Genomic DNA, 22,930 nt, shown 5'->3' with positions numbered 1-22,930 from the left:
CTTTACTCCCCCCAGCTTAAAGCTTCAATGGAACAAAACCCCACCCCCCGCATTCAAACCGTCCGCGTGATCGTTTCTATTTTCTCTTGCTCTTGCCTCCTCCACACCCAGACGAAAAGAAAATTACCGAAAAAATGCTAATTGGAATATCTCCACCCCAAAACTCGTGATGCACTAGTCCACACCTGGGAATCCGGCCTGGTCACCTGGCCACGACAGTGCCTCGTCCGCTCGCTTCCGGATACCCAGCAACATACAAGCCTCTCGGGGATAGACCGAAGTCTCAGTTTCTTTTCTGTTCTCCTGCTTCTCCAGTCCACTTGCATCGTGAGATCCCCCTCTGGCATATGAATGCATGTATATATAAAGTCCGGCCTCTTACACACTTACACCTGCTTCTCCTCCATCCATCTCATCATCCATCTCACCATCATTCACACTGTCAATTGCACAGCATCCCACCGATATAATATATAATATTATCTGAACAACTTCGCCTCTCCCTCATACAACTCCTCCCTCCCTGCACGCACACGCGCACACACATCTACACACACACATCTACACAATGGTCCCTACTATGAAAGCCGTCCGCTACCACGGACAGGAAGACGTCCGCGTCGAGGACGTTCCTGTGCCCACCATCAAGCCGGGCCACGTCCGCATCGCCCCCAAGTTCTGTGGCATCTGCGGTACCGATGTGCACGAGTACACGGGCGGTAACAACCTGATCCCCAAGCCGGGGGCTCCTCACCCCATCACCGGCGAGACGCACCCGCTCACCCTCGGCCACGAATTCGCCGGCATCGTCGAGGAAGTCGGCTCGGGTGTCAGCCACATCAAGGCCGGCGACCGCGTGTGTGTGCAGCCCATCATCTACGACGGCGACTGCCGGTCCTGCAAGCGCGGCCTGGTCAACTGCTGCGACCGCAACGGCTTCATCGGCCTGAGCGGCTGGGGCGGAGGCCTGTGCCAGTCGACCGTCGTGCCCGAGTCCTGCGTCAAGATCCTGCCGGATAACGTGCCCCTCGAGGTCGGTGCCCTGGTCGAGCCCCTGGCCGTCGGCTGGCACGCCATCAAGATCTCCCCCTTCCAGGAGGGCGATTCGGCCTTTGTCATCGGTGGTGGGCCCATCGGCCTCGCCGTCATCCAGGCCCTCGTCGGCCGTGGATGTTCCAACATCATCGTCAGCGAGATGAGCCCGAAACGCCGCCAGTTTGCCAGCCAGTTCGGCGCCCACCACGTCCTCGATCCCAGCCGCCAGGACGTCGTCGAGGAGGTCAGGAGGCTCACCGGCGGCCTCGGTGCGGACGTCGGCTTCGACGCCGCCGGCTCCCAGTACGCTATCGACACCGCCTTCGAAGCCCTCAAGGCTAGGGGAACCCTCGTCAACATTGCCGTCTGGGGGAAGCGCGCCGGCATCAACATGAATGAGATTGTCTTCCGCGAGAAGGCCTACCTTGGCGTGTAAGTACACCGACACACACACACACACACAGAGAGAGAGAGAGAGAGAGGGAGAGAGAGAGAGAGAGAGAGAGAGAGAGAGAGAGAGAGAGAGAGAATACGTGACTGACTATTTGAAACAGTGCCACTTACAGCCTCGGCGACTTCGAGGAGGTCCTTGAAGTCATCTCCCAGGGACGCATGGACCCCTCTGGAATGATCACCAAGAGCATTACCATGAACGACGTCGTCAACGAGGGCTTCAAGACACTCATCGAGGACAAGGACTCGCATGTCAAGATCCTCGTCGACATTGATGCCAGTGTATAAGCTGCCATTTTCTCTACCTCTTTCTTCTCTCCTTGCTTTCTATCCCCAGGTGTTTTTTTCGGTCCATGTTCTTTTCTTTCTTCCCTTCTTTGTCTCTGTTTCTAGTATAAGCAAAAGCGAGCGCTCTGTGGGTTCTGTCAGGCATATTGACACTAATAGTTGCATCTTGATGAATAATCCTTGAAATTCAAATTTCTTCTATCATACGATATTTGACCCTTTCCCTCGCTCCGTTATTTTTGACTCTTGGACTAATACTGAACGTGATTGCCTACATGCAAAAAAAAAAAAAAGGAGGGTGTGATGGAACACACCACCCTCACACATATTCACACCACCCTCACGCACATGCACACTACCCTCACGTTGTTATCGACTGGGTCGAATTCTGAATTGACAAGATTTACCCCCCCCCCCCCCCCCCCCCCCCTTCCAAACCCCAACCCCGCAACTGGAACCTTGTCGCGTGGCATGTGGGGAAATGGTACATGACCTTAGCTACAGATATGGATATGGATATAGACCCTTCCTCCGGAGTCCGGACATTGTCACGAAAGCCAATCCGAGAATAGATTAATCACACGACCGCGACCCACTGAGCCAATAAAGGGAAGCGGCGGGGAGGGGAAGTGACGTGGAAGCTGTCAGCGCAATCCTCATTGCTGTCGTCTCAACCCATAACTCGCTCCGGTTGACTTCGTAATATTGAGACCAACAAACTAGTGCACATAGTTAAACTCGACCCATCCAATTATTGATCGAGAACACCATGGGCCTCATCCGACTCGCCACAGCCTCCCCGGGCACCCAGCCCACCACGGCGTCGACGCTGGAGCTTCTCCGCACCGTGGCCCAGCAGGCCGCTTCCCAGGGCGCAGACCTCCTCCTCCTCCCCGAGGCCTTCCTGGGTGGGTACCCGCGCGGCAGCGGCTTCGGCAGCGTCGTGGGCAGCAGGTCTGCCGAGGGTCGCGACGAGTTCGCCCGCTACTTCGAGGCCGCCGTCGACCTGGGCGACACGGCTGGGCCGGGGGGGGCCGGCGCGGGCGACGAATGGATCAGGAGGGAGCTCCCGTCTCAAAACGTCAGCGGTAACAGCGATGTCCCGCGCGGCGACGGCACGAGGGAGTATCTTGAGTCTGTGGCTAGGGATACCGGCGTCTTCATCGTGACCGGGTGCGTCGAGAAGGCGGGTGGCAGTCTCTACTGCGCTGCCGTGTATGTCTGTCCTACAAAGGGTATCATTGGGAAGCGTCGCAAGGTGATGCCTGTGAGTGTTTTTTTTTTTTTTTTGACTTCTTTTTTTTCTTCTCGTCTCTTATCTCTCTATGCTTCCCATGTTAGATCCACCTTCAAAATGGGTTGTGCGTCTATACGTTGAGAAAAAAAATAGAAATCATTTCTGAACTTGATAAACTGACTCCCCAAGACCGGAACTGAACGCCTCATCTGGGCCCAGGCCAGCCCCGCCACCCTCCGCGCCGTGAGCACCACAATCAAGGGCGTCCGCGTTAACATGGCCGCCGCTATCTGCTGGGAGTCGTACATGCCTCTGCTCCGCCAGGCACTGTACGCCCAAAACATCAACCTGTACCTCGCCCCCACCGCCGACGCCCGCGACGCCTGGCTGGGTCTCATGCGCACCGTTGCCATCGAGGGTCGGTGCTTCGTCGTGAGCAGTAACATGGCTGTTAGGGATACTACTTCTGCTTCTATTATCGCTGCTGCTGCTGAGCAGCAGGAGGAGGGCCATCAGGTCAATGGTACCGCTGCGCCCAAGGTGCCGGCGTCATCGTCGTCGTCGTGGATCTGCCGTGGTGGCTCTAGCATCGTGGATCCCATGGGTGAGGTCCTGGCTGGCCCGCAGTGGGAGGATGAGCACTCCCTCATCTACGCTGACGTTGACTTGCGTGACTGCATCAAGGGTCGCCTCGACTTCGATGTCGCGGGTAGCTACTCGCGCAGCGATTCGTTCAAGTTTTCCGTCGAGGGCCTGAACTTGGACCCCCTGCCTTATTAGGACCACTTTGACCCTGTTCGAAAGGGTGGTTTTACAGTTCTTGTTCTCGCTGACACACAAGGTCCCGTTAGTCGATGTAAATGCTGCATTGATGCTACCAATAGTCGCTATTCCGAGACAAAACAAAAAATATACACATTGTCCAATGTACATGATGCAAAGAGTAAATACCATCGCAATGCTACCGCTTGTTCTCGTCTTCCCTGGAGGCTAAAGACGAAGAAACGAAAACAGATCTCCTAAACGCTACCGTGCCCAGGAAAAAAACAAGAACAAGCCAAGAAACATGAAAAAGTACTACTGAGCTCCGTCATTCTTGGGCGGCCTCTGACATGGCCGCCAGCCCTCATCGGCCTTACGCTCCGACTCGATATCCCTTCGCTGCCTCTCCGTGGCAGCCCTGGCGAGGATGTCCCTCCTGCTCATGGCGTCTGTACCGGCCGAAGCACCTGCGACGCCACCCAGGACGAATTCGCCGCCGGTCCAACCACCCTCATCATAATGGGCATCCTCGTCGTCATCCTCGTCGGCCTGCCCGGTGATGTGATAGCGTGACGTCTCACCAATGGTGCGGCCGCCCGTCTTCCAGTCGGCAGCGTCGACCTCGCGCTCTATCTGATGGCACAGGTCCCAGAAGTGGCGGTCGTGATCGCTGTGGACGTTGTGGGCGAGTTCGTGGCACAGCGTCTTGCGGATGGTCTTGTAGTCACGGTAGCCGTCGTAGGCATCGGTGCGCAGACGCAGCTCAATCACCTCGCCGCGGTTGCGGTTGAGACCCAAGATGCGCGACGTGCCCTCGTGATTCGATTGCGTATGCGACAGGGGTTCCATCTCGGTCAGAAGCCCCACCGAGAACTTGTGCTTGCGCATGGCCGAGACGATGCCCGGGTCCGACTTGAGACGCATCAGGAGCGCCATGCTGCGCTCCGGCCGCGGTAGCATCGGGAGCGGCCGCACCTCCTGGAATGTGTACTGCGTCTCCGTTGTCGTGGGCGTCGTCTTGCGCGCTGCAGGGGCTGCTGCCGCTGCAGCCCGTCGCTGCTGCCGACGCCTCATCGACTCCACGCGTCGCTCCTCCATCTTCTTTCCCATAACCCGCACTTCGTCTGCCGTCGACGCAGCCGAACCCATCAGCATCAGCTTCTTGCCTTCTAGGTCACGCAGCGACTGATCTGGGTTCTTGGGCGGGAACTGCAGCATCGGCGCCTTTGGTACCAGGATCTTCTGGTTGCCGACCGGGATCTGCAGTTTCTCCTCAATCATCTCGAATAGGTCCGTCACCGTTGCCGTCTCAGGGAACTCATAGCTGTGGTTGTTGCTGCGGTGCTTGATGTCAATCTTGACCACGCTGTGGGGTGACGTTGCCCCATCGAGGGATTCGAGGTCTGACATGGCGTAATTTGTTCTCGTTGAGACTGGGAAAAGTTTGATTCTGTCTTTTTGTCTTCTTTTTTTCTTCTCGTTTTTTTTTTTAAAGGGCTATGAAAAGCGTATTGATCGCAAAAGGCTTGGTATATGTATAGTACGAGATTGGTGAAAGTATGATTCTGGTTAAAGAAAGGCGGGCGGAGATTGGGTTGTTGCTAGTTCGAAGCGGACTTATATACCGTAAGCAGATTGGGGGCGAAGCACCGGGTTGTAATGCCGGACTGCTGGGATTCTACGGACTTCTGTTTGCAATTGTAATTCACCATGGCTGGTGCGCTTCAAGGTGGCGCCACAAGGGATGGCCGAAAATTTGCTCTACGTAATAATTCCTACCCGGCTGACTCAACATTTCGAACGCCTTCCTACTGCTCGTAATTTTCCTTATACAAAATAAAAACAATAAGTCAGCAAAAACAGCGCAATAAGTCACCAAAATGACGCGGGTTTCGCTATTTCTATTGCCTTTGACGATTGAATTATTACCCGGTATAATTCCGGCTCGACTAATCTGTAATCAATTCAGACGCATCTTTCCCGACGTTATTCCGACGGTGCCGTCTGACAGGACGTCATATCACGTGGTATGTTCCTCTCTGATAGCTCGTTTCAGTGCCTTCCCTCTCGCTCTGTGGGGAGCTCCGCCAATGGCCTTGTCGTCGCGCGCGTCGTGTCCTTTTTTCCCTTAGGTCGCTAAGCTCCTGACGATCATTTAGTCGCAGCTTCGCCCTCTATAACCTCCCAAAACGCCTGTCCGGCAATAAAAAAACCCCAACGACCTGCACGATCAACTTACCCCCCCCCCCCCCCCCCCCCCCCCCCCCCCCCCCCCCCCCCAGCGCGCCCTGTCCCCATTATCATCGCATCCTCCCGCCTGTACGTCGCGCTGGCCGTCGCCTATCCAACCCATTGTCGCCGTTTTGATATCATCGCAGCCCGCTAGAGACCAGCTTCTGAGACGCCGTCACCATGCCCAACGTCTTTCGAGTTGCAGGTAAGCGCCACGACGACCGCCCGTGACCTCTACTCGGCGATCTTGCTGTTTACTAAGAATTCGCATTGCAGCGGATTTCTCCCACTTGGGGAGTATCCTCATCCTACTGCACAAAATGGTGCAGATGAATGTAAGTCTACAACCCAGAACACCCGGATTTCCTAGCGCAGTACTGATTATCAGAGTAGAGCTGCTCCGGCATTTCGTTCAAGTCACAAGCGCTATATCTCTTCGTGTACATCACGCGCTATCTTGGTACGGTCCTTCACATCGTATTCCCGTCCGATTTGAGGGCGGGGCAAGATCTCTGAAATCCACCCTTCTGACTGGTCTGTTAACATGTCAACTTGCGCAGACCTCTTCTCGACAAATAGCGTCTACAATTTCGTCTTCAAGGTCCTCTTCATCGGCTCCCAGGGCTACATCATCTACCTCATGACCAACGCCTACAAGCCGACAAACGACCCCAACGTCGACACCTTCCGCGTCCAGTACCTGCTGGGAGGCGCCGCCGTCCTCGCCATCCTGCTCCCCTACAAGTACACCTTCTCCGAGATCCTCTGGGCCTTCTCCATCTGGCTCGAGTCGGTCGCCATCCTGCCCCAGCTCTTCATGCTCCAGCGCACCGGCGAGGCCGAGACCATCACCACCCACTACCTCTTCGCTCTCGGCACCTACCGCGCCCTGTACATCCCCAACTGGATCTACCGCTACTTCACCGAGGTCAACCACAAGACCGACTGGATTGCCATCATCGCCGGTCTCATCCAAACCGTCCTCTACAGCGACTTCTTCTACGTCTACTACACTCGCGTCCTCAAGGGCAAGAAGTTCAAGCTCCCCGTATGAACGGGAACAGCTGTCCGCGACAATCTGCGACAGAAGCAGCAACGATAGGCTGCACAACTCCCTCTTTTCGCCAGCTCCAGCATATCAAATGACGCATGATATCTGGGTGGCACGGTAGGAGATTTTCCCTTCAACTCAAAATAGAGCTCCGGGGGCGGTTTCTCACCCTCGCGGCTCTGTCATGTGATGGCGTTCGAGGGGCAGGCTCTACAATCCAACGATGAGATATACATCCATACTACGGACACGGAAAAAAAATTATTGTGGACCGCAGTGTAGAGATAGACGGGTATTTGTCATGTTTGTGCTTTTCTTTTTCCTCTTCTTTTCATTCTTTTCATGTGCCTGCAAATGAATAAGTGGCTAGGCTCAAGGGCGAGGGACACACATGACGTAGGAGGAACAATGACTGGGGGATCCTGTAATATAACACTGTGACTTTACGTACCAAAGAAATTAATAGGACAACGAGAAATCAACTAGTGAGTAATATGGCGAGACATATTTCACAGACTAAGATAAACACGCCTGCCATTTTGTTTCTTTCTTTGACTTGTTAACACTGCAAATAGAACGTCCCTGTGAAAATCACGTGACCTGTACGACGTGCACTGTGGAGGAGGGTCAACCCGTCGAAACCCGCTCTCCATCAATCCATCTCAGCGTCATATATATCCAACCACAGTCATGGCCAGCGAAGTGCCAGAAAAGTCTGATCAGGTACCCGCGGTGGACTCCGTGGCAGAGACGACGACGGCCAACGATGGCGGAGACATCAACATGGAAGGGACCGCCGCGCCTGGAGCCGCGACCGATGCACCCGGCGGTGGTGGCGGCGAAGACGAAGAGCGGAACCCCGTTGCTCCAGGGCCCGAGCTGAAGCTCCCCACGCACAAGGACGTGTCCCTCCGCGAGCTACTTCATAAGATGGATGACTCTGCACCCATTGTACGTTTTTATCTTTCAGCCCCCCCTCCCGCTGGAGAAAGGCCATCTTCCTCGTTCTGACATGTAGACTGTGTTTGATTCCAGATCCCAGACGCAGTGACACACTACTACATGACCAAGGCTGGCTTGCCACCTCCTCCGCAGACGGATCCTCGACTGGCACGCCTGCTGGCCCTGGCGACGCAGAAGTTCATCGCAGATGTCGCCGCCGACGCGTACCAGTACAGCCGCATTCGCGCGTCCAACACGAACACCAACAACCCCATGGGTAACCTCGGCGCTGCCGCCGGCTTCCCCGTCCCCGGACAGCATCAGGGTGGCGCGGGCCAGGCTGGCGGCGCCGGAGGTGCCGGCGCGGTAGTGAGCAAGGATCAGGCTAAGGGGGGTGCTGCTGGCGCCAATGCGGCCCTGGGTATCCAAAGGCCCGGATACGGCGGTGGCGGCCAGGGTGGGAGCCAGAATAGGACGGTTCTCACCATGGAAGATCTCGGTATGGCGGTGGGAGAGTACGGGGTCAATGTCAAGCGCAGCGAGTTTTACCGGTGAGAAAGACGGTACTCTCCTGCTCTCTTCTTTGTCTGCGGGGTTTCTATTTCTTTTTTTTCCCCTCGAAGGTCTTTCTATTACCGGGCGTTTTTTTTTCCCCCATCGGGACTCTATTGGCGAGTGGCGTTGGGCGAAGAAGATACATGATTCAATGTGTATATTGCATTCTAAAACACCAGGAATATGCTTTGCGTATTGATAAATACAATCGATGATGATACAGGTAATTTTTTTCTACTTATGATACAGCTCGATCTCTCATTTTGGAATAGGTGCCTCCTCATCATTTGTTCTTCCACTTATCCTTCTGGACACCCTTTCTTGTCCTGTAGTTGGCAGTTAGTATAGTGACGAGGTTCGAGGGAGTGCGGGAGTAACCAGCGATCATAACGTACGGGGAGAACTCGCCCAGCTTGTGCCCAACCATGTCTTCGGTAATGTTGATGCGGTTGTATATCTTGCCGTTGTGCACCTCGAATCGGAGGCCGACAAAGCTGGGGAGGATGGTCGCGGAGCGCGCGTTGGTCCGCACCGGTGGCGGCTTATCACCCTGCTTCTTGGGCCACTGGATTGGAAGGCTGTCGGAAGGAAGAAGAGGGAAATGTCAGTACTGGCTCTCGCTTCGCATTGCCATCGAATTGTCTACCCCCTTGGTGGGAAAGGCAGGGAAAATCAGGACGAAGGTTGGATCGTAAAGGAGAGGAGTCGCTTACGGCACGAGGTTCGGCCCTGTTGAGAACAGTTAGCTTTGTGAATCAAATGGATTCAGATGGATGCAATGACGACGACTTACCCTTCCATGTTGAACGCTTTAGCAGAACTCGGCTCGGCTTCATTGTTGCTGGCGCATAACTTGGAGGTCGGCTGTGAGTTGATCTCGTCCAATCCTTTGTCGCGTGGTAATATGAAGTTGGTTTGACCTTTGCACAACTTGTCGAGGTGCGGATCATAGATTTTCCGCCCGCCTATCCACACCTCCCGTACACGACTTACATTGTGCGTGAACCGTGTGCATTGTCGTCGTTGCAAGACTCTCCTTCTTTTCATTCATCATTTTCCTCTGCTTAGTCTTATTCTTCAATAATAATAAAAATGGAAAGAAGGAGTTATGACGCTTCTCATGTTGGCGAAACTTGAGTTGACAATTTTGTTTGCTTTTAATCTCACAGCTCAAGACTAGTACTGACAGGTAGATGGATCCATTCATTTAGTAATGGAGCAAGCATGCATTACAACCGCCATTGGACAGCATGGCCGTGTCACCAGAGCATATACCTCTACGTTTACATCTTTGCTTATGCACTCGCCCTCTCTCGATCTCACGACGAACATTACGAGCGGTTGTTGTAGGGATAACAGTACCACACGCATTCCGGTCTCACCCTGTTCCAAGACCAAGACTGCCTTTCTCCCGTCACCCTGCCTCGAGTCCTTAATCGGGGACGTCGTGACGAACATCTATATAACACCCATTTAAGGCCTGTATGGGACCAGCTTGATGGACGCATATCGTAGAAGGTCAGTATTACTTTAGATTTTCAACGGTATAGTGGGCGTGAGTGCTGAGGCCAACGGAACAGCGGTCACCCCCCCTAAAGGTGATTGATTGTACGACGTTCATGTAAATCTCAATTCTTCTTCAGCTCCCAGGCTCACCTTTGACTCCTCTTGTCTTCTTTCTGCCACCGTCAATTCATCGTCCAACATTATCGTCTTTCTTCCACGATTCTTCCATTTGTCACCGCTGCCCTCGAATCAGGGAGCCTGGATGGTCACCTCGGCCAGCACTGATCGGCATCATGCCCCGATCAAGAAGACGAAGCCGTGGCGTGAATGACGTAAAGGAACTCCTCGAGCAGGTATTCCCATCCAGAATCCCCCACATCTATACAGGATGTATCTAACGATGAGAACATAGCACACCGAGCAGGTTGCGTCCCACGTGCGCGTCTCAGCTCCTTGCGAGGGGTGTATCATCTCTGCTTGCTCTCGAGCAAGGTGACGGCGTGTGCTTTCCAAGCCCTGAGGGCAGTAGATACACGGCTCGCACAAGGAATGGTCAGCCATGTAAGCCTGTCGAAGATTTCCTGGCTCGCATTGTCATTCGCCAGCTCAAGGCCCTTGTCGAAGGAGACTCGGAGGTGGGCTTCTATTTCTTTCTTTCTTCTTTCTTTCTTCCTCTCTTCCCCTCTTTCTCCTTCTCCTTTCCATAAGTACAAACCAATCAGTCTTGATTTCTCACATTGACCCCCAGAGTTTCAGCAGATGCACTGCTCGCCTGCGCCAAGAATACCAAAACCGTGAGGGGGGGGGGGGGGGGGGGGGGGGGTGATGGCTCGAACACGAGCACGGCCACAAAGAGAGAGAAGGAACACCACGACGAACTTGTAGATAGGATTACCACGACAAAAGCTCTCGAAGACGACGGTTGAATGGCCACGCATCCGGGCAGATTCCACCCAAGCCGATCTGGGAAGACGGCTATGCCATGAACAGATTCTGAACGATGATGTCAAGGAACAGCTGCAGATGGTGCAAGCTCTGGGAGATGATCGGGTGAACCGCGTCTCCCGGACCAGAGCTCTGGAATGCGAGCTCGGGCAAAGCACCTCTTGGGTAAAGGCCCCGGAAGAGGGACTGTCTCCTGGAAAGGGCTGCAACTCCCCGGACGGAGCAGTCTTCTACAAAGCCTGTGGAGTCCCCCCAGGCCAAACGCTCTCCCCAAAGGCCGCGGCGTCATCCCCCATCCAACGTAATTCGTTTTGGGGGAGATATTGCATGGAGGGCTCAGATCTCTGAAGAGGAAAATCAGATATAGAGGAGCCAATTGAGGCATGGTTGGATCCAGGGATTGTTGGATGGAAGAGAAATGAATATTATAAGCAAATGATTGTACATAGCGTGATAACTTAAAATATCGTAGACGCGGTTAGCCGAGCCATATTGTTTGTACTCAAGGGACATCACTATTATCACGTGGGGCCCAAGGGCCATTGTTATAGCACATGTCACCACTAAAAGTACCTCGAACAGCGTCTTGGTCAGCGAACGGGTCGCCGAAAATGTCCGGGCACTAGCAATATTGGGCTCGCCTCATGGGCCATAGCGCTGTCGGGGTCCGCCTTTGGGGTGGCCTAGGCAACTTGTCCCACTGGTTGGTCGAAGTAGGTATCGAAACCTGTCCATAGGCCGGCCTCTTTGGAAATATCAATCTCATCCATCATCCCACCTCTCCCCCCCCCCCCAAATCTCGACGACTCCATCACGAGCTGGACGACTACGTGACTTTGGGCATTCGTACTATACCACAAGTCAACGGCACAGTCTATTCATGCCCCTTTTCTAAACGACGCTTTACGAACCACCCAACAACGCGCGCCACGTCGTCCTGGCCTTCATATCTACCACGATTGTCACGCATCGTTTCGTTCCCTGGGGATACACCCTGTAACCGGCGTACACGACACGACTCCGTTTCTCAGAAAGCCACGGACACCTGTTCGGAAGTCTCCCCCTTCACGTACCGATACCAAAACACACTACCCCACCGATGCCGGGCGCCACAGCCTCGGGGGCCGACGCCGGCGGAAGCTCCGCACGGAATAGGGATCACAAGCAGGGCAACCAGGGCCGTAGCTTCACACCCGAACAGGAGGCAGCAGTGATACGGATCCGCAAATGCGGCGCAACAGAATTCTACGACATCCTAGCCCTCGAGGCCGTCCGCAAGACGTGCACCGACTCGGATATCAAGAAGGCGTACCGCAAACAGTCGCTACTGACGCATCCGGATAAGAATGGCCATCCGCATGCTGACGAGGCCTTCAAGATGGTCAGCAGAGCTTTTGGCATACTGGGAGACAAGGAGAAGCGCGAGAAGTATGACCGCTTCGGCGGCGACCCAGACAGCCGCTTTGGCGGTGCACCGCCGCCCAACCCCTTCTCGGGTTTCGCATCGCGAGGCCCGCCTGGCGCGGCAGGGTCGGCAGGAGGCGGATTCCCCGGCCGCGCGGGAGGCATGTGGGAGGAGGAGCTGAGTCCAGAGGAGATGTTTGCCCGATTTTTTGGTGGCGGCGGCGGTGGCTTCGGAGGAGGCGGCTTTGGAGGTGAGCCTGCTTTTCTTCTCCATCTTTGCCTTGACACCCTCGATCCCCGTCTTGGCTCTCACATGAGCAAGCGAGAGAGAGAGAAGATGACTGACACCGTAAGGCTTTGACACAGGACCTGAATTCGTCTTTAACTTTGGCGGCGGCCCGGGCATCCGCGTCCACCAGTTCGGCGGGGCACGACCCAGGAGACGGCCGCAGCAAGCGCAGCAAGGCCAGCAGCAGGAGACTAGCCCTCTGCAGAACCTCATCGGCCTCCTTCCCATCATCATCTTCTTCGTCCTCCCCATGATCACGTCCCTCTTCTCGTTTGGTGACTCGACGCCGGCCACCCCCCAGATGGTCTTTGACAACCCGCTCCCCCCGTACACGCACGTCCGCGAGACGCCCAACCACAACATCCGTTACTTCGTCAACCCCGTCGACATCGCCAAGTTCAGCGACTCTCGTCTCACCGCGCTCGACCACACGGCCGAGGTTAAGCTCGTCCGCCACCTGCGGTCCGAGTGCGACAACGAAATCATGCACAAGAGACGTCTGCGTGATAACGCGCAAGGCTGGTTCTACCAGGATGTCAGTAAGATGGCCGCGGCCGATGCCTACAGGATGCCGTCGTGTGAGAGGCTGGGCAGCATGGGTCTCGGTCGTTGACATTGATATCCGCCGCCCTCTGATTTCTTTTTGTTTCCCTTTCTTTCTTTTTAATAGCATAATCTGGAGAAGAAGTTGGAAGGAGACATACAAAAATAAATGGTAAAAAATTCAAGCACAGAGAAGAACAGACAGAAGTCATGTTAGAATCATGTGTGTGGGTGCATGTCCCTTTACTCTATAGCATACAAAGACGTGGTCGAGGGCTATCTGGATTTGACAACGTCCGACATTAACTAGAGCGCATTGTTAGGGCACAGTCAGCTGAGCATATATTTTCTCTTCCTGCAATTGATAACATATTTCAGGTACAGAAGGCAGCGGAGAAGGGCGCTGCAGATTCTACCTCGCATCTGTCTCGCATGATATGCTCAACATCGCCCCGTCTATTGACTATAGAAGACGTCCCGTCATTCGCCCGGTCTATACATGGCAGCATACAGGGCCTCGCAGAAGAGCGTTATCGCCCTCGACCCAGCCTCGAGGACGGCATCCATGGCGATGAAAGGGTGCGGCTGGCCCTTCATGACGTGGACCACGGCAGAGACGCCGCTGTCGCGCAGCTTCTGGGAGAACTGCTCACCCTCTCCGCGCAGGACGTCGAGCTCTCCCACCACCGTACAGGCCGGAGGCAAGGCAGACCAGTCGCCCTGCCAGAAGAGCGGGCTGGCCTCAGGGTGAGCCCAGTCGGCCTCGTTGGGGAGGTAGTGCTTCCTGTACCAGAGCATCTTGGGGGCGGGGAGAGCAGGGGTGTGCTGGTACTCACGCCAGGTGTCGCTCGTGGTGACGTCGGCCGTGTTGTCCGTCACGGGGACGGAGAGCAACTGTAGAGAGAATCTAGGGGTTCCACGGTCCACTGTGCGCTGACACATGACGGCGGCGAGGTTGCCTCCAGCAGATGAGCCGCCTTTTTTTTTTTTTTTTTTTTTTGGTTTGTGTCCGGGTCAGAAGATATTCGGAGATGGAGTGCGAGAGAGGAGGGGGAACGCGAAAGCTCACCAGTGGCCATCTTGGTGGTGTCGATGTTGAGAAGGTCCTTGCCCTCGCCTACGGTCCAGAGAACAGCCTCCCAGGAATCGTGGACGGCAGCAGGGAACGGGTCCTCGGGAGCTAGTCTGCATGTTTTTCCAGGCAGTCAGACAGGGGGCGGAGATGATGAGCGACGGAGAATACAAGATGTGTGGCGAAACAAGACAAGCGAACCTGTAATCGACAGCCACAACGACACATTTCCCTCTCGCGCACAGATGCGAAGCGATGACGTTCTCCGTGTCAATGTTGCCCAGGACCCAGCCGCCGCCGTGGTAGTAGATGCACACGGGCCATCCTGGCTCGGGCCTGTCACCCTCGGGTGTGAAGCAGCGCACCTTGACCGCAGGTCCCTCGCTCTCCTTGCGGGCGACGGAGTAGTCCCTCACGCTGGCGACCTTCTGCTGGGGACCGCTGCCGGGGATCAGGACGCCGCTGGAGCGAGAGGCGGATATGGGCTGCAGATGGACCTGCTGCTTGTCGATGATGTGCTCGTTATAGAAGGCGGCATATTCGGGGTCTAGGCGGTCGATTATGGACTCATGGACGGGGTAGGGTGGCTGTGGGTTGGTGCTGGCCATGATGGGCGGTCATCAAGTTCCTTGATGTCTAGGTATGTCTGTACTAGTAATGCTACGTGTATTAAATACCACATGGGCAAGCCAACACCCTGTTTGTGCGATCGCCTTGAGCTTCATGTTGTTGTGAACGAGGAGTGAACCCTGACAGTACGAGTACACGGCGACCCCGAGATCGGCCCTCTTTTGATGACCATTCAAGGGACGCATCGGTATGTTTTCTGCTTTCCCCTCTCTGTCCCCCGTCGGATGATACAAAGGTGTGAGCGAAGTGAAGCGCGTGCTAATGTTGTAAGTTGCATTTCCTTGGAGATCCCACCAAGGCCCCGCTTCGATGTAACCCAACGCACCGTGGGCGTCGTATCACCACGGCACGGTGCCATATGTACTCTTATCACTATCAGCATGTATCGGCATGTATCACTTGCTATCTGCCTAGACACAGATACGCAGATACGATGAATCTAGTAGTGACAGTGCACAGGTATTAATACCGTCTGGGATCGAATCTCTCTGATAAGCCGAACAGTGAGAATGGTAGGTCATCCCAGTCTTGGCCTCGTCACTTTAAACAGATCAGTGGGAAGACTCAGAGAAGATCGGTGGGAAAAGAGAAGAAAAAGAAGAAAAAGAAGGAAAGGAAAGGAAGAGAGGGAAGCAATCCGACATGGACCTTGAAAAGAAAGCCGGCGTGGACCCGGAAAAGGATGAGAGCGGCAGTGCCATCGTCAACGATGCCGATGCTGGCAGCATCGGCGAGACGGCGCATGTCATTGACCATGTCGCCGAGCGAAAGCTGTGCTTCAAGTTCGACATTCGGCTCATGCCCGTGTTAGCCGTCATGTGTAAGTCTCGATACTCAACCTGGTCTCTCATCCAAGTCTCACGAGTACTGATAATTTCCTCTAGACCTCTTCAACGCGCTCGACAAGGGTAACCTTGGAAATGCCGAGACGGCAGGACTCAGCGATGGTGCGTCTTGTTGCTTTCCCTTTCTTCCCCTGCAGGTATCCCCTCACAATACAATCGAACTGGCCACTGACCGGCGACCTATGGGATGATAGACCTCAACTTCAAGTCGGGTCAGTACAACCTGATTGTCAGCATCTTCTTCGTCCCATACGTCCTCTTTGCCATGCCCGTCGCCGTCCTGGGGAAGCGGTTCGGCCCGGCGCGAGTGCTGCCTATCCTCATGTTCACCTTCGGATCAATGACGCTTCTGTCGGCCGCGGTGCACAACTTTGGCGGACTCTTCGCCCTCCGCTGGATCCTGGGAATGGCCGAGTCGGGTTTCTTCCCGCTCGTCATCTACTACCTGACCACTTTCTACCGCCGTGGCGAGCTGGCTCGTAGGCTGGCCATCTTCTACGCCGCCTCCAACATTGCCAATGCCTTTGTATGTTCCTGACCCCGCCCCTCCCTTCCCATTCCGGCCTTGGGATGCCCCTCCTGACGCGAGAATCAAATGGCTACGCAATCAGAGCGGTCTGTTGGCGTTTGGCGTCTTCCGGATCAAGTCCGACCTCCTCCCGTGGCGTTACCTCTTCATCATCGAGGGTTCCGCCTCGGTCCTCTTCTCCGTCTTTGCGTACTGGTACCTGCCCCGTAGCGCGGCCGAGGCCAAGTTCCTGGACGAGGAGGAGAAGGCGCTCGCTTACCACCGGATGCAGACGGACTCTTCGTCCGTCGTGTCGGAAAAGTTCAACCTACGCGACTCGATGGCCATCTTCAAGTACCCGTCGACGTACATGTTCCTGCTCATCGAGATATGCCTGGGCGTGCCGCTGCAGTCGGTCAACCTGTTCATGCCGCAGATCATCACGCGCCTGGGCTACAGCACCGTCAAGACGAACCTGTACACGGTGGCGCCCAACGTGACCGGGGCGGCCATGCTGCTGGTTCTGGCCTTTGCGTCCGACTTTTCGCGCCTGCGCTTCCCCTTCATCATGCTGGGCTTCGCCTTCACCTTCATCGGCTTCATCATCTACGCGTCCATCTCCGACGTCCAGGCCCAGCTCCAGCTCGCCTACTACGCCTGCTTCATGATGTGCTGGGGCACCTCGGCGCCCTCGGTCCTCCTGTCCACCTGGTACAACAACAACATCGCCCACGAGGGCCGCCGAGTCGTCCTCACCTCGGTCGGCGTGCCCTTCGCCAACATCATGGGCCTTGTCTCCAGCAACATCTTCCGCCAGAACGAGGCCCCCAAGTACGAGACCGCCCTCATCACCACCGCCACCTTTGGCGCTTGCGGATGCCTCATCGCCGGCCTCCTCGGCTCCTTCATGATCTTTGACAACTACCGAAGGAACCGCCGCGATGGACAGAAGAAGACGGCCAAAGACGTGCCCACCAGGCTGCTGCGCGAGGGGCCTTCCACGCCGGAATTCCGATGGTTTCTATAGAGTGGCGGTCACAGGGAAGCCAGGGAGCGGATAATCCGGTGCTGTCGCCCGGCGCTGTGCAAAACTCTGCTGTCATCATTGGTGATAATACCCCGTACAGTCATATCACGTGTCCGTGATGCACGAGTGGTCGATCTAAGGACGAGAATGACTGAGACTGAGATTACAATAAAAATACAAAGTCGAGAGATTGAATTAAGATGGCTTGGCAAAGCATAGGTGCCGTCGGCAATTGAGACCGGTAGTGTGAAGGCAGTGATTGTCGAATCAGATAGAGAGTGGTGATGACACGATGTAGAGGACGCGATAGACAGTAGCAAAATACCATGACACGACGATACGACAAAGTAGGTACTGTTACTATTTATTATATCAGTACGTAAATGGAGCATGATGTGCACGATATTACCTTGTAATGATGCCTGTAATCTGTCTACACCACTACCATGCTGATACAGTACTACACAGTCTGCACCGTAGACTGGGGGGACTGATATTACCCCACGTCCCAGTCGTATGTACTCCGTATTACTCCGTAAAATGATGCTGATAGCTGATAGAGAAATTGCCTATCCCTCCCACTCCCCACTATATTAGCGACGGGGATTGTGGATATCTAGAGAGATCGAATCACTGAATGCTACCTGGCCACTGGGCGCGGGCACGTATCACCGGTGGCGATCAAAGTAGAGGCGCACTGTGTGTCGTCGTTCTAATGTTGCTACGTTACAATAACGGGTTCGACTTTCGTACATGCGTAGTCTTGTGGAGTCCAGTTTTGATGTCCGACGCCGAATCACGGAGGGGAAAGGGTTCAATAGGGCAGTGGAAGAAGGATCGTGAGCTCTCGGTAACACACGTGGAAGAAGGAGGGGGCGGTTGACGGCTTCTATTCTTTATTCTCTATTTCTTTTCTCGTTCGATCCCTCCAGTATTGCCATCTATCAATCTTTCTCTCTCCCATTTTCGGGGTCTACGATTAGCCAGATAGAGAAGCGGCTATCCTCGGCCGGGAAGGACTGAGATAATTGATGACGACGACGGACGGCAGGATAACACGAAGAGGGGGCGATAGAAGGCACGGAAACAGGAAATGTACTCCCCAGCGATCGGAGACGGGCTCGACACCCTGGACACGCCGTCCATGGTAGTAGACCTGGACCTGATGGAGGAAAACATCCGAAAGCTCATGAACAAGCTCCTCCCCACCGGCGTCAACATCCGTCCACACCTCAAGACTACCAAGAGCGCCATTCTGGCCCACAAGCTGGTCGCCGGGGGCGCCAAGGGCGGGTGCGTCGCCAAGCTGAGCGAGGCCGAGGCCATGGCGGCAGCAGGTTTCGACGACCTCCTCATCACCTGCGAAGTTGTGGGCCCGGCCAAGGTATCCAGGCTGGTCGAACTGTTCCGCTCGCACGGGGGGATCCGCATCGTCGTCGACAGCGCCGAGGGTGCGACGGCCATCCACGAAGCACTGAGAAGATCGGGCATCCCGGACCCGATAGACACGCTCATCGACCTCGACGTCGGTCTGCACCGCACCGGCGTGGCGCCGGGCCAGCCGGCTCTCGATCTGGCGCGGCATGTGGCCGGGCTGGACCGTCTCCGCCTCATCGGCGTGCAGGGGTACGAGGGTCACCTGCAGCACCTGCACGACCGGGAGGACAGGAAGGCCCGCTGTCTCGAGTCCATGGCCACGCTGACGGGCACGGCCGATGCGATCCGCGGCCTGGGCCTCCCCGGGGTCGACATCTCGGTCGTCACCACGGGCGGGACGGGAACGGCCGAGTTCTGCGCCACCGTCGAGGGCATCACGGAGCTGCAGCCCGGGTCGTTCATCTTCATGGACACCGACTACCGCAATGCTGTCGGCACCTTCTACTCCAACAGCCTCACCCTGCTCGCCACCGTCATCAGCCGCCAAGGTCCCCGGCAGGTCACCATCGACACCGGGCTCAAGTCGCTCACCACCGACAGCGGGCTGGCCGAGTGTCGTGACGACCGGTACGAGTACGGCTGTCTCGGAGATGAGCATGGGTCCCTCGTGTGGAACGACGGCACACCGGACCTTACCATCGGGGACAGGGTGCATATGGTACCTAGCCACATCGATCCCACCATCAACCTCCACGATGTGTACTATGCTTACCGGAAGGGAATCATTGAGGAGATCTGGCCCGTCGACACCCGTGGCAAGGTGCAATAGGATGGAAATGAGGGAGCGCAGAGAAACAGCGGCAAAAGTAGAAGATCATATCAAATTATTTTAAATTGAAAAAAGAAAAAAAAGAAAAAAAAGAAAAGAAAGTATGCATGTTGGCTGTTAGTGGGGAAGCAATACATTGATGGCAAAACGAGAGAAGTACTATCTATATACATCGGCCGTACATGACGCCGCCTCGTAGTCCCGAAATCCCACACTTATGACGCCGATGGATATAAATAGAGGATGTAAAGCTAAGATTCATAGGGCGTATACTCCAGTGCCAAGATGCAATGCGTAGAGATGCCCCCCATACGATAAAAACATGAAATAAAAGAATACCGTTCTGTCGTAAACCGTAGTATCCGTCCGCCCATCACGAGAGTTCCATCATCTACACAGGGCTTGTCCTAGCCTTGACCATGGCCAGACCACCCGGGTCTCGCTCGAGCAGACGAAGAGCCTCCCTCGCAAAGGGTACGGCGGTGCCCCTGACCCTGAGAGCCCAGCGGAGGTCTTCTATACGCGCAGCGCACCACGCCATTTCGTCCGCCGAGTCCGCCGTTGCCCAGAGCAGGCCGGCCAGCGAGCCGATCCCCGCAGCCTGATAGGCCGAGGCGCTTCCCCAGAAGGCAGCCGTGTGCTCCGGGCGCAGCTTGGTCAGAAGATCGATGGCGGCCTGGACCTTGGAGATGGCCGTTGAACGGAGTGCCTCGTGCAGCGGCTCGGGCGTGTCGGGTGTCATGGCCCGGATGAGGGCACGATACAGCGTGATCTCGACGGACGCGTGTGCCAGGTGCAGGGCGCCGTTGGCGCAGAGCTCCCGGAACGATGTGTTCTCCAGCCGCAGGTGCTTGGGCAGGTTCGAGTGCCACTCGCGCAGCCGGAAGACGAGCGGCTTAGCCATCTCCACAGCCGCTACGATCCCCATCTGGTCCAGCGTGCCACCTGCCCGGGTGGCCGTCATGCTGTAGAACCCGTCAATCACCTCGCTTAGGAGCTGCGCCAGCTCAATATGTCTCAGGAAGAGCTCCCAGCCCGTCGTGATGGCCGAATCGGTGCCTGCGACTCCCTGCAGTTCTGGGTAGTCTGATGCCGTGCAGGGCTCCACATCCCAGTCGACATCGCGGATGAGAAACGGCCTCCCGTGCACGCATGCGCCCCACCGGTCCTGCATGTACAGTGCCCATGCTAGGCGTCGGCGCAGTCCAATCTCCCATTCGGGAATTGACCACGAGCTGCAGTTAACGTGGATCCCCAGGTCCTGGGCCATGGCCACCAGCTGGGCCGTGAAGAGGCGGCTCGACGCCTGATCCGTATGTGCGCCAGATTCGACTATGCGTCCATTGCGCTGTAGGAGTAGCAGTCCGGCCTCGAGCGTGCTGAGCTTGGGCCGCCGCATATCCTGCGCTATCGTAATTTCTGCTAGCTCCTCGAGGGAAGCCGGGTCCGGTATCGTCTCAATTTCCCTGCCAGCTAGTGAACTGTCATAAAGCTGCCAGTCGAGCGCGAGGAGATAGACGGCGGCCAGAAGCGAAGGTGCAAAGTGTCGGTACGACACTCGGTGCTTGCTAATAAAAACGTCTTTATGTAGAATAGGGAATGACGGGTGGACGATGCGGAAGTAGAGATCGACCAGTGTTCGTCCTAGAGGCTGCACCGTGGCCTCTATGGCATCGAGATCGGCGATGCGCCGGGCCTCTGAGGCTGCCGTCTCATCGGCATGTACGATGAAGCTGGTCCGGTCATCGAGCCGACGAGCGAAACTTGAAGGTGTCCGACCGGGTGATGCGGGCGGCTCGGGACGGTGGAGATCGAGGAGGATGGGATCACGGCAGTCGGTACGGCCGACGTATTGGGCGTGAGTACCTAGATCGAGACCGAGTGTATTGCTCAATATACGGGGGCGTGGTGCCTCAAAGTAATTCTGTGATGGCGGGACAGTCTGATGCTGTGTTTGCGACGATGACCGGCTCGACCGGTCTTCGGGCGACGTTACCTGGACATCGTTGGCGCCAGCGTGACCGTGGTAGATGGTAGCAGCACCTTGTCGGTTGGGCGGTGATCCGGCATTTACTGCAGACTCGAGGCTCGGGTGCCGGTCGCCGTGGCTTGGTTGGTCGTCGTCCTGGCCAGGTCGCTGTCCGTCGACGCGCTCACGATCTCGGTTCTGGCGACGACGTGGGGTCGGCCCGCGCAAGAAGGTGCAGGGCTGATTGTGGAAGGTGCACAAGACACATCGGAGCTGACCCTCGTCGCGTACGCAGCGTGTTTTGCGCAGTCTGCACGTGTCGCACGGCCGAGATCGGGATTGCGATTGCGATTGTGATTGCGGAGGACCAGTGGTGGTGCCCGGTGGTTGTCGTGGTGCGATGGTATTCAGATTCGGCCCCACCCCCAGCATGGCAAAATCTCCTCCCCCGCCACCGTCGATGAGTCCCGGACCTGGTGGTGAAGGCATCGAGAGAAGCCGCCCGGTCGATGTCGTCTACCGTGCGTTTGGTATATAAAGGCCAAGAGAGCTTGTACAAGGCGGAAGGGCTGCTGCTTAGTGGTAGTGGTAAAAAGATGGGGCTGTCGGGGTGTGATTCGCATGGTCAGGAACACCACAGAGCCCATCGCCAGCTCGAGCCCCAAGGTGTGCGAATATAGAGACGTACGGATCCATGAGACCAGTCCCGGTTAACGGAACTGTGGGGGCGGAGTCGAGATGCGGAGGTCACATTCAATCAAGTTCATCCGATAAGGTATCTAGATGTGAGGGGCGAGAGACGCTGGTCGCGCTGCATACCCAACGCCAGACTATTGAAGGAACGGGCAAAGAAAATTCCGTTGCCTTTGGATGGTGAGCACTTGATAGTGGACACTGGTGATTGATTGGGTGGGTATTATCAGAGGCTGAAAATAGGAAACAGGGGAAGGTGCAGTGCAACCACAATGCAGTTTGGGTGCTCTTTCCTTTCTGTTGGGGTATTATTTTTTATAATTTACTGGAGAACTCTAGCATCTGTTACGACTAGTGGTATGACCTCATCTTCACCACGAGAGGAAAAATAACAATTATATGCACTCCTACTTTCGTCCATAGATAAAGGCTACTGATATTGAAATACTGATACAAACAACAAATCGCATTTTTCGAGTTTCCATTTACTGCTGTGAAAAGAGATGCCCGGCGCCCTCTACTTGCAATACAATCCAGATCCCAAGGTAATTGGCAGCTGCCCGCCTATTCGCCGGCGGCCTCGATCCAAGACAGTGGACCTTAATCATCCAATCAAATGACAAGCCCTACGACCACCAGGGTAGCTCCTGCCAACGCCGCCGGCCCTTGGTAAATTGCTCCCTTCATCATGAAAGTCGCTCCTTCATGATGGCCACTTGCACAGTGAAGCACGATAAC

General features: G+C 55.6%; 11 protein-coding genes across 11 annotated transcripts; 7 read left to right on the top strand and 4 right to left on the bottom strand.

Moving 5' to 3' along the window:
• Nucleotides 1-649: 649 nt before the first annotated feature.
• GMORB2_4686 (Threonine dehydrogenase or related Zn-dependent dehydrogenase) lies at nucleotides 650-1,776 on the top strand (the record flags this gene model as incomplete). Its single annotated transcript, XM_035466660.1, has 2 exons — nucleotides 650-1,467; nucleotides 1,590-1,776. Coding segments are annotated over 2 exons (1,005 nt in total), but the record flags the coding sequence as incomplete, so codon positions are not given.
• Nucleotides 1,777-2,545: 769 nt separating this feature from the next.
• Nucleotides 2,546-3,793, top strand: GMORB2_4685 (nitrilase; the record flags this gene model as incomplete). The annotated part of the gene is made up of 2 exons (XM_035466659.1): nucleotides 2,546-3,043; nucleotides 3,203-3,793. 2 exons carry the CDS (start codon nucleotides 2,546-2,548, stop codon nucleotides 3,791-3,793), a joined length of 1,089 nt encoding a protein of 362 aa, XP_035318207.1.
• A 297-nt stretch (nucleotides 3,794-4,090) lies between these two features.
• Nucleotides 4,091-5,185, bottom strand: GMORB2_4684 (WLM domain; the record flags this gene model as incomplete). The annotated part of the gene is made up of 1 exon (XM_035466658.1): nucleotides 4,091-5,185. The coding sequence occupies one exon, from the start codon at nucleotides 5,183-5,185 to the stop codon at nucleotides 4,091-4,093; it is 1,095 nt and encodes a 364-aa protein (XP_035318206.1).
• Nucleotides 5,186-6,187: 1,002 nt separating this feature from the next.
• On the top strand, nucleotides 6,188-7,061 carry GMORB2_4683 (ER lumen protein retaining receptor; the record flags this gene model as incomplete). Its single annotated transcript, XM_035466657.1, has 4 exons — nucleotides 6,188-6,212; nucleotides 6,284-6,342; nucleotides 6,401-6,467; nucleotides 6,568-7,061. 4 exons carry the CDS (start codon nucleotides 6,188-6,190, stop codon nucleotides 7,059-7,061), a joined length of 645 nt encoding a protein of 214 aa, XP_035318205.1.
• Nucleotides 7,062-7,748: 687 nt separating this feature from the next.
• GMORB2_4682 (transcription initiation factor TFIID subunit 10) lies at nucleotides 7,749-8,555 on the top strand (the record flags this gene model as incomplete). The annotated part of the gene is made up of 2 exons (XM_035466656.1): nucleotides 7,749-8,009; nucleotides 8,094-8,555. 2 exons carry the CDS (start codon nucleotides 7,749-7,751, stop codon nucleotides 8,553-8,555), a joined length of 723 nt encoding a protein of 240 aa, XP_035318204.1.
• A 283-nt stretch (nucleotides 8,556-8,838) lies between these two features.
• Nucleotides 8,839-9,356, bottom strand: GMORB2_4681 (small subunit ribosomal protein S19; the record flags this gene model as incomplete). The annotated part of the gene is made up of 4 exons (XM_035466655.1): nucleotides 8,839-8,881; nucleotides 8,951-9,120; nucleotides 9,167-9,284; nucleotides 9,349-9,356. The coding sequence occupies 4 exons, from the start codon at nucleotides 9,354-9,356 to the stop codon at nucleotides 8,839-8,841; spliced, it is 339 nt and encodes a 112-aa protein (XP_035318203.1).
• A 2,749-nt stretch (nucleotides 9,357-12,105) lies between these two features.
• GMORB2_4680 (DnaJ-like protein subfamily B member 12) lies at nucleotides 12,106-13,312 on the top strand (the record flags this gene model as incomplete). The annotated part of the gene is made up of 2 exons (XM_035466654.1): nucleotides 12,106-12,661; nucleotides 12,777-13,312. The coding sequence occupies 2 exons, from the start codon at nucleotides 12,106-12,108 to the stop codon at nucleotides 13,310-13,312; spliced, it is 1,092 nt and encodes a 363-aa protein (XP_035318202.1).
• A 410-nt stretch (nucleotides 13,313-13,722) lies between these two features.
• GMORB2_4679 (Acetyl esterase/lipase) lies at nucleotides 13,723-14,922 on the bottom strand (the record flags this gene model as incomplete). Its single annotated transcript, XM_035466653.1, has 3 exons — nucleotides 13,723-14,219; nucleotides 14,312-14,427; nucleotides 14,516-14,922. 3 exons carry the CDS (start codon nucleotides 14,920-14,922, stop codon nucleotides 13,723-13,725), a joined length of 1,020 nt encoding a protein of 339 aa, XP_035318201.1.
• Nucleotides 14,923-15,586: 664 nt separating this feature from the next.
• On the top strand, nucleotides 15,587-17,324 carry GMORB2_4678 (Major Facilitator Superfamily; the record flags this gene model as incomplete). Its single annotated transcript, XM_035466652.1, has 4 exons — nucleotides 15,587-15,764; nucleotides 15,829-15,891; nucleotides 15,984-16,315; nucleotides 16,401-17,324. The coding sequence occupies 4 exons, from the start codon at nucleotides 15,587-15,589 to the stop codon at nucleotides 17,322-17,324; spliced, it is 1,497 nt and encodes a 498-aa protein (XP_035318200.1).
• Nucleotides 17,325-18,417: 1,093 nt separating this feature from the next.
• Nucleotides 18,418-19,530, top strand: GMORB2_4677 (D-serine deaminase, pyridoxal phosphate-dependent; the record flags this gene model as incomplete). The annotated part of the gene is made up of 1 exon (XM_035466651.1): nucleotides 18,418-19,530. One exon carries the CDS (start codon nucleotides 18,418-18,420, stop codon nucleotides 19,528-19,530), a length of 1,113 nt encoding a protein of 370 aa, XP_035318199.1.
• A 391-nt stretch (nucleotides 19,531-19,921) lies between these two features.
• Nucleotides 19,922-21,988, bottom strand: GMORB2_4676 (Fungal trans; the record flags this gene model as incomplete). The annotated part of the gene is made up of 1 exon (XM_035466650.1): nucleotides 19,922-21,988. One exon carries the CDS (start codon nucleotides 21,986-21,988, stop codon nucleotides 19,922-19,924), a length of 2,067 nt encoding a protein of 688 aa, XP_035318198.1.
• Between the last annotated feature and the right edge of the window lie 942 nt (nucleotides 21,989-22,930).

This window comes from Geosmithia morbida (assembly GCF_012550715.1).
Source record: "Geosmithia morbida isolate 1262 chromosome Unknown scaffold_22, whole genome shotgun sequence".
Classification (NCBI taxonomy): Eukaryota; Fungi; Ascomycota; class Sordariomycetes; order Hypocreales; family Bionectriaceae; genus Geosmithia; species Geosmithia morbida.
The sequence above is the reverse complement of the archived record's forward strand: the minus strand, read 5'-3'. Positions and strand labels throughout refer to the sequence as shown.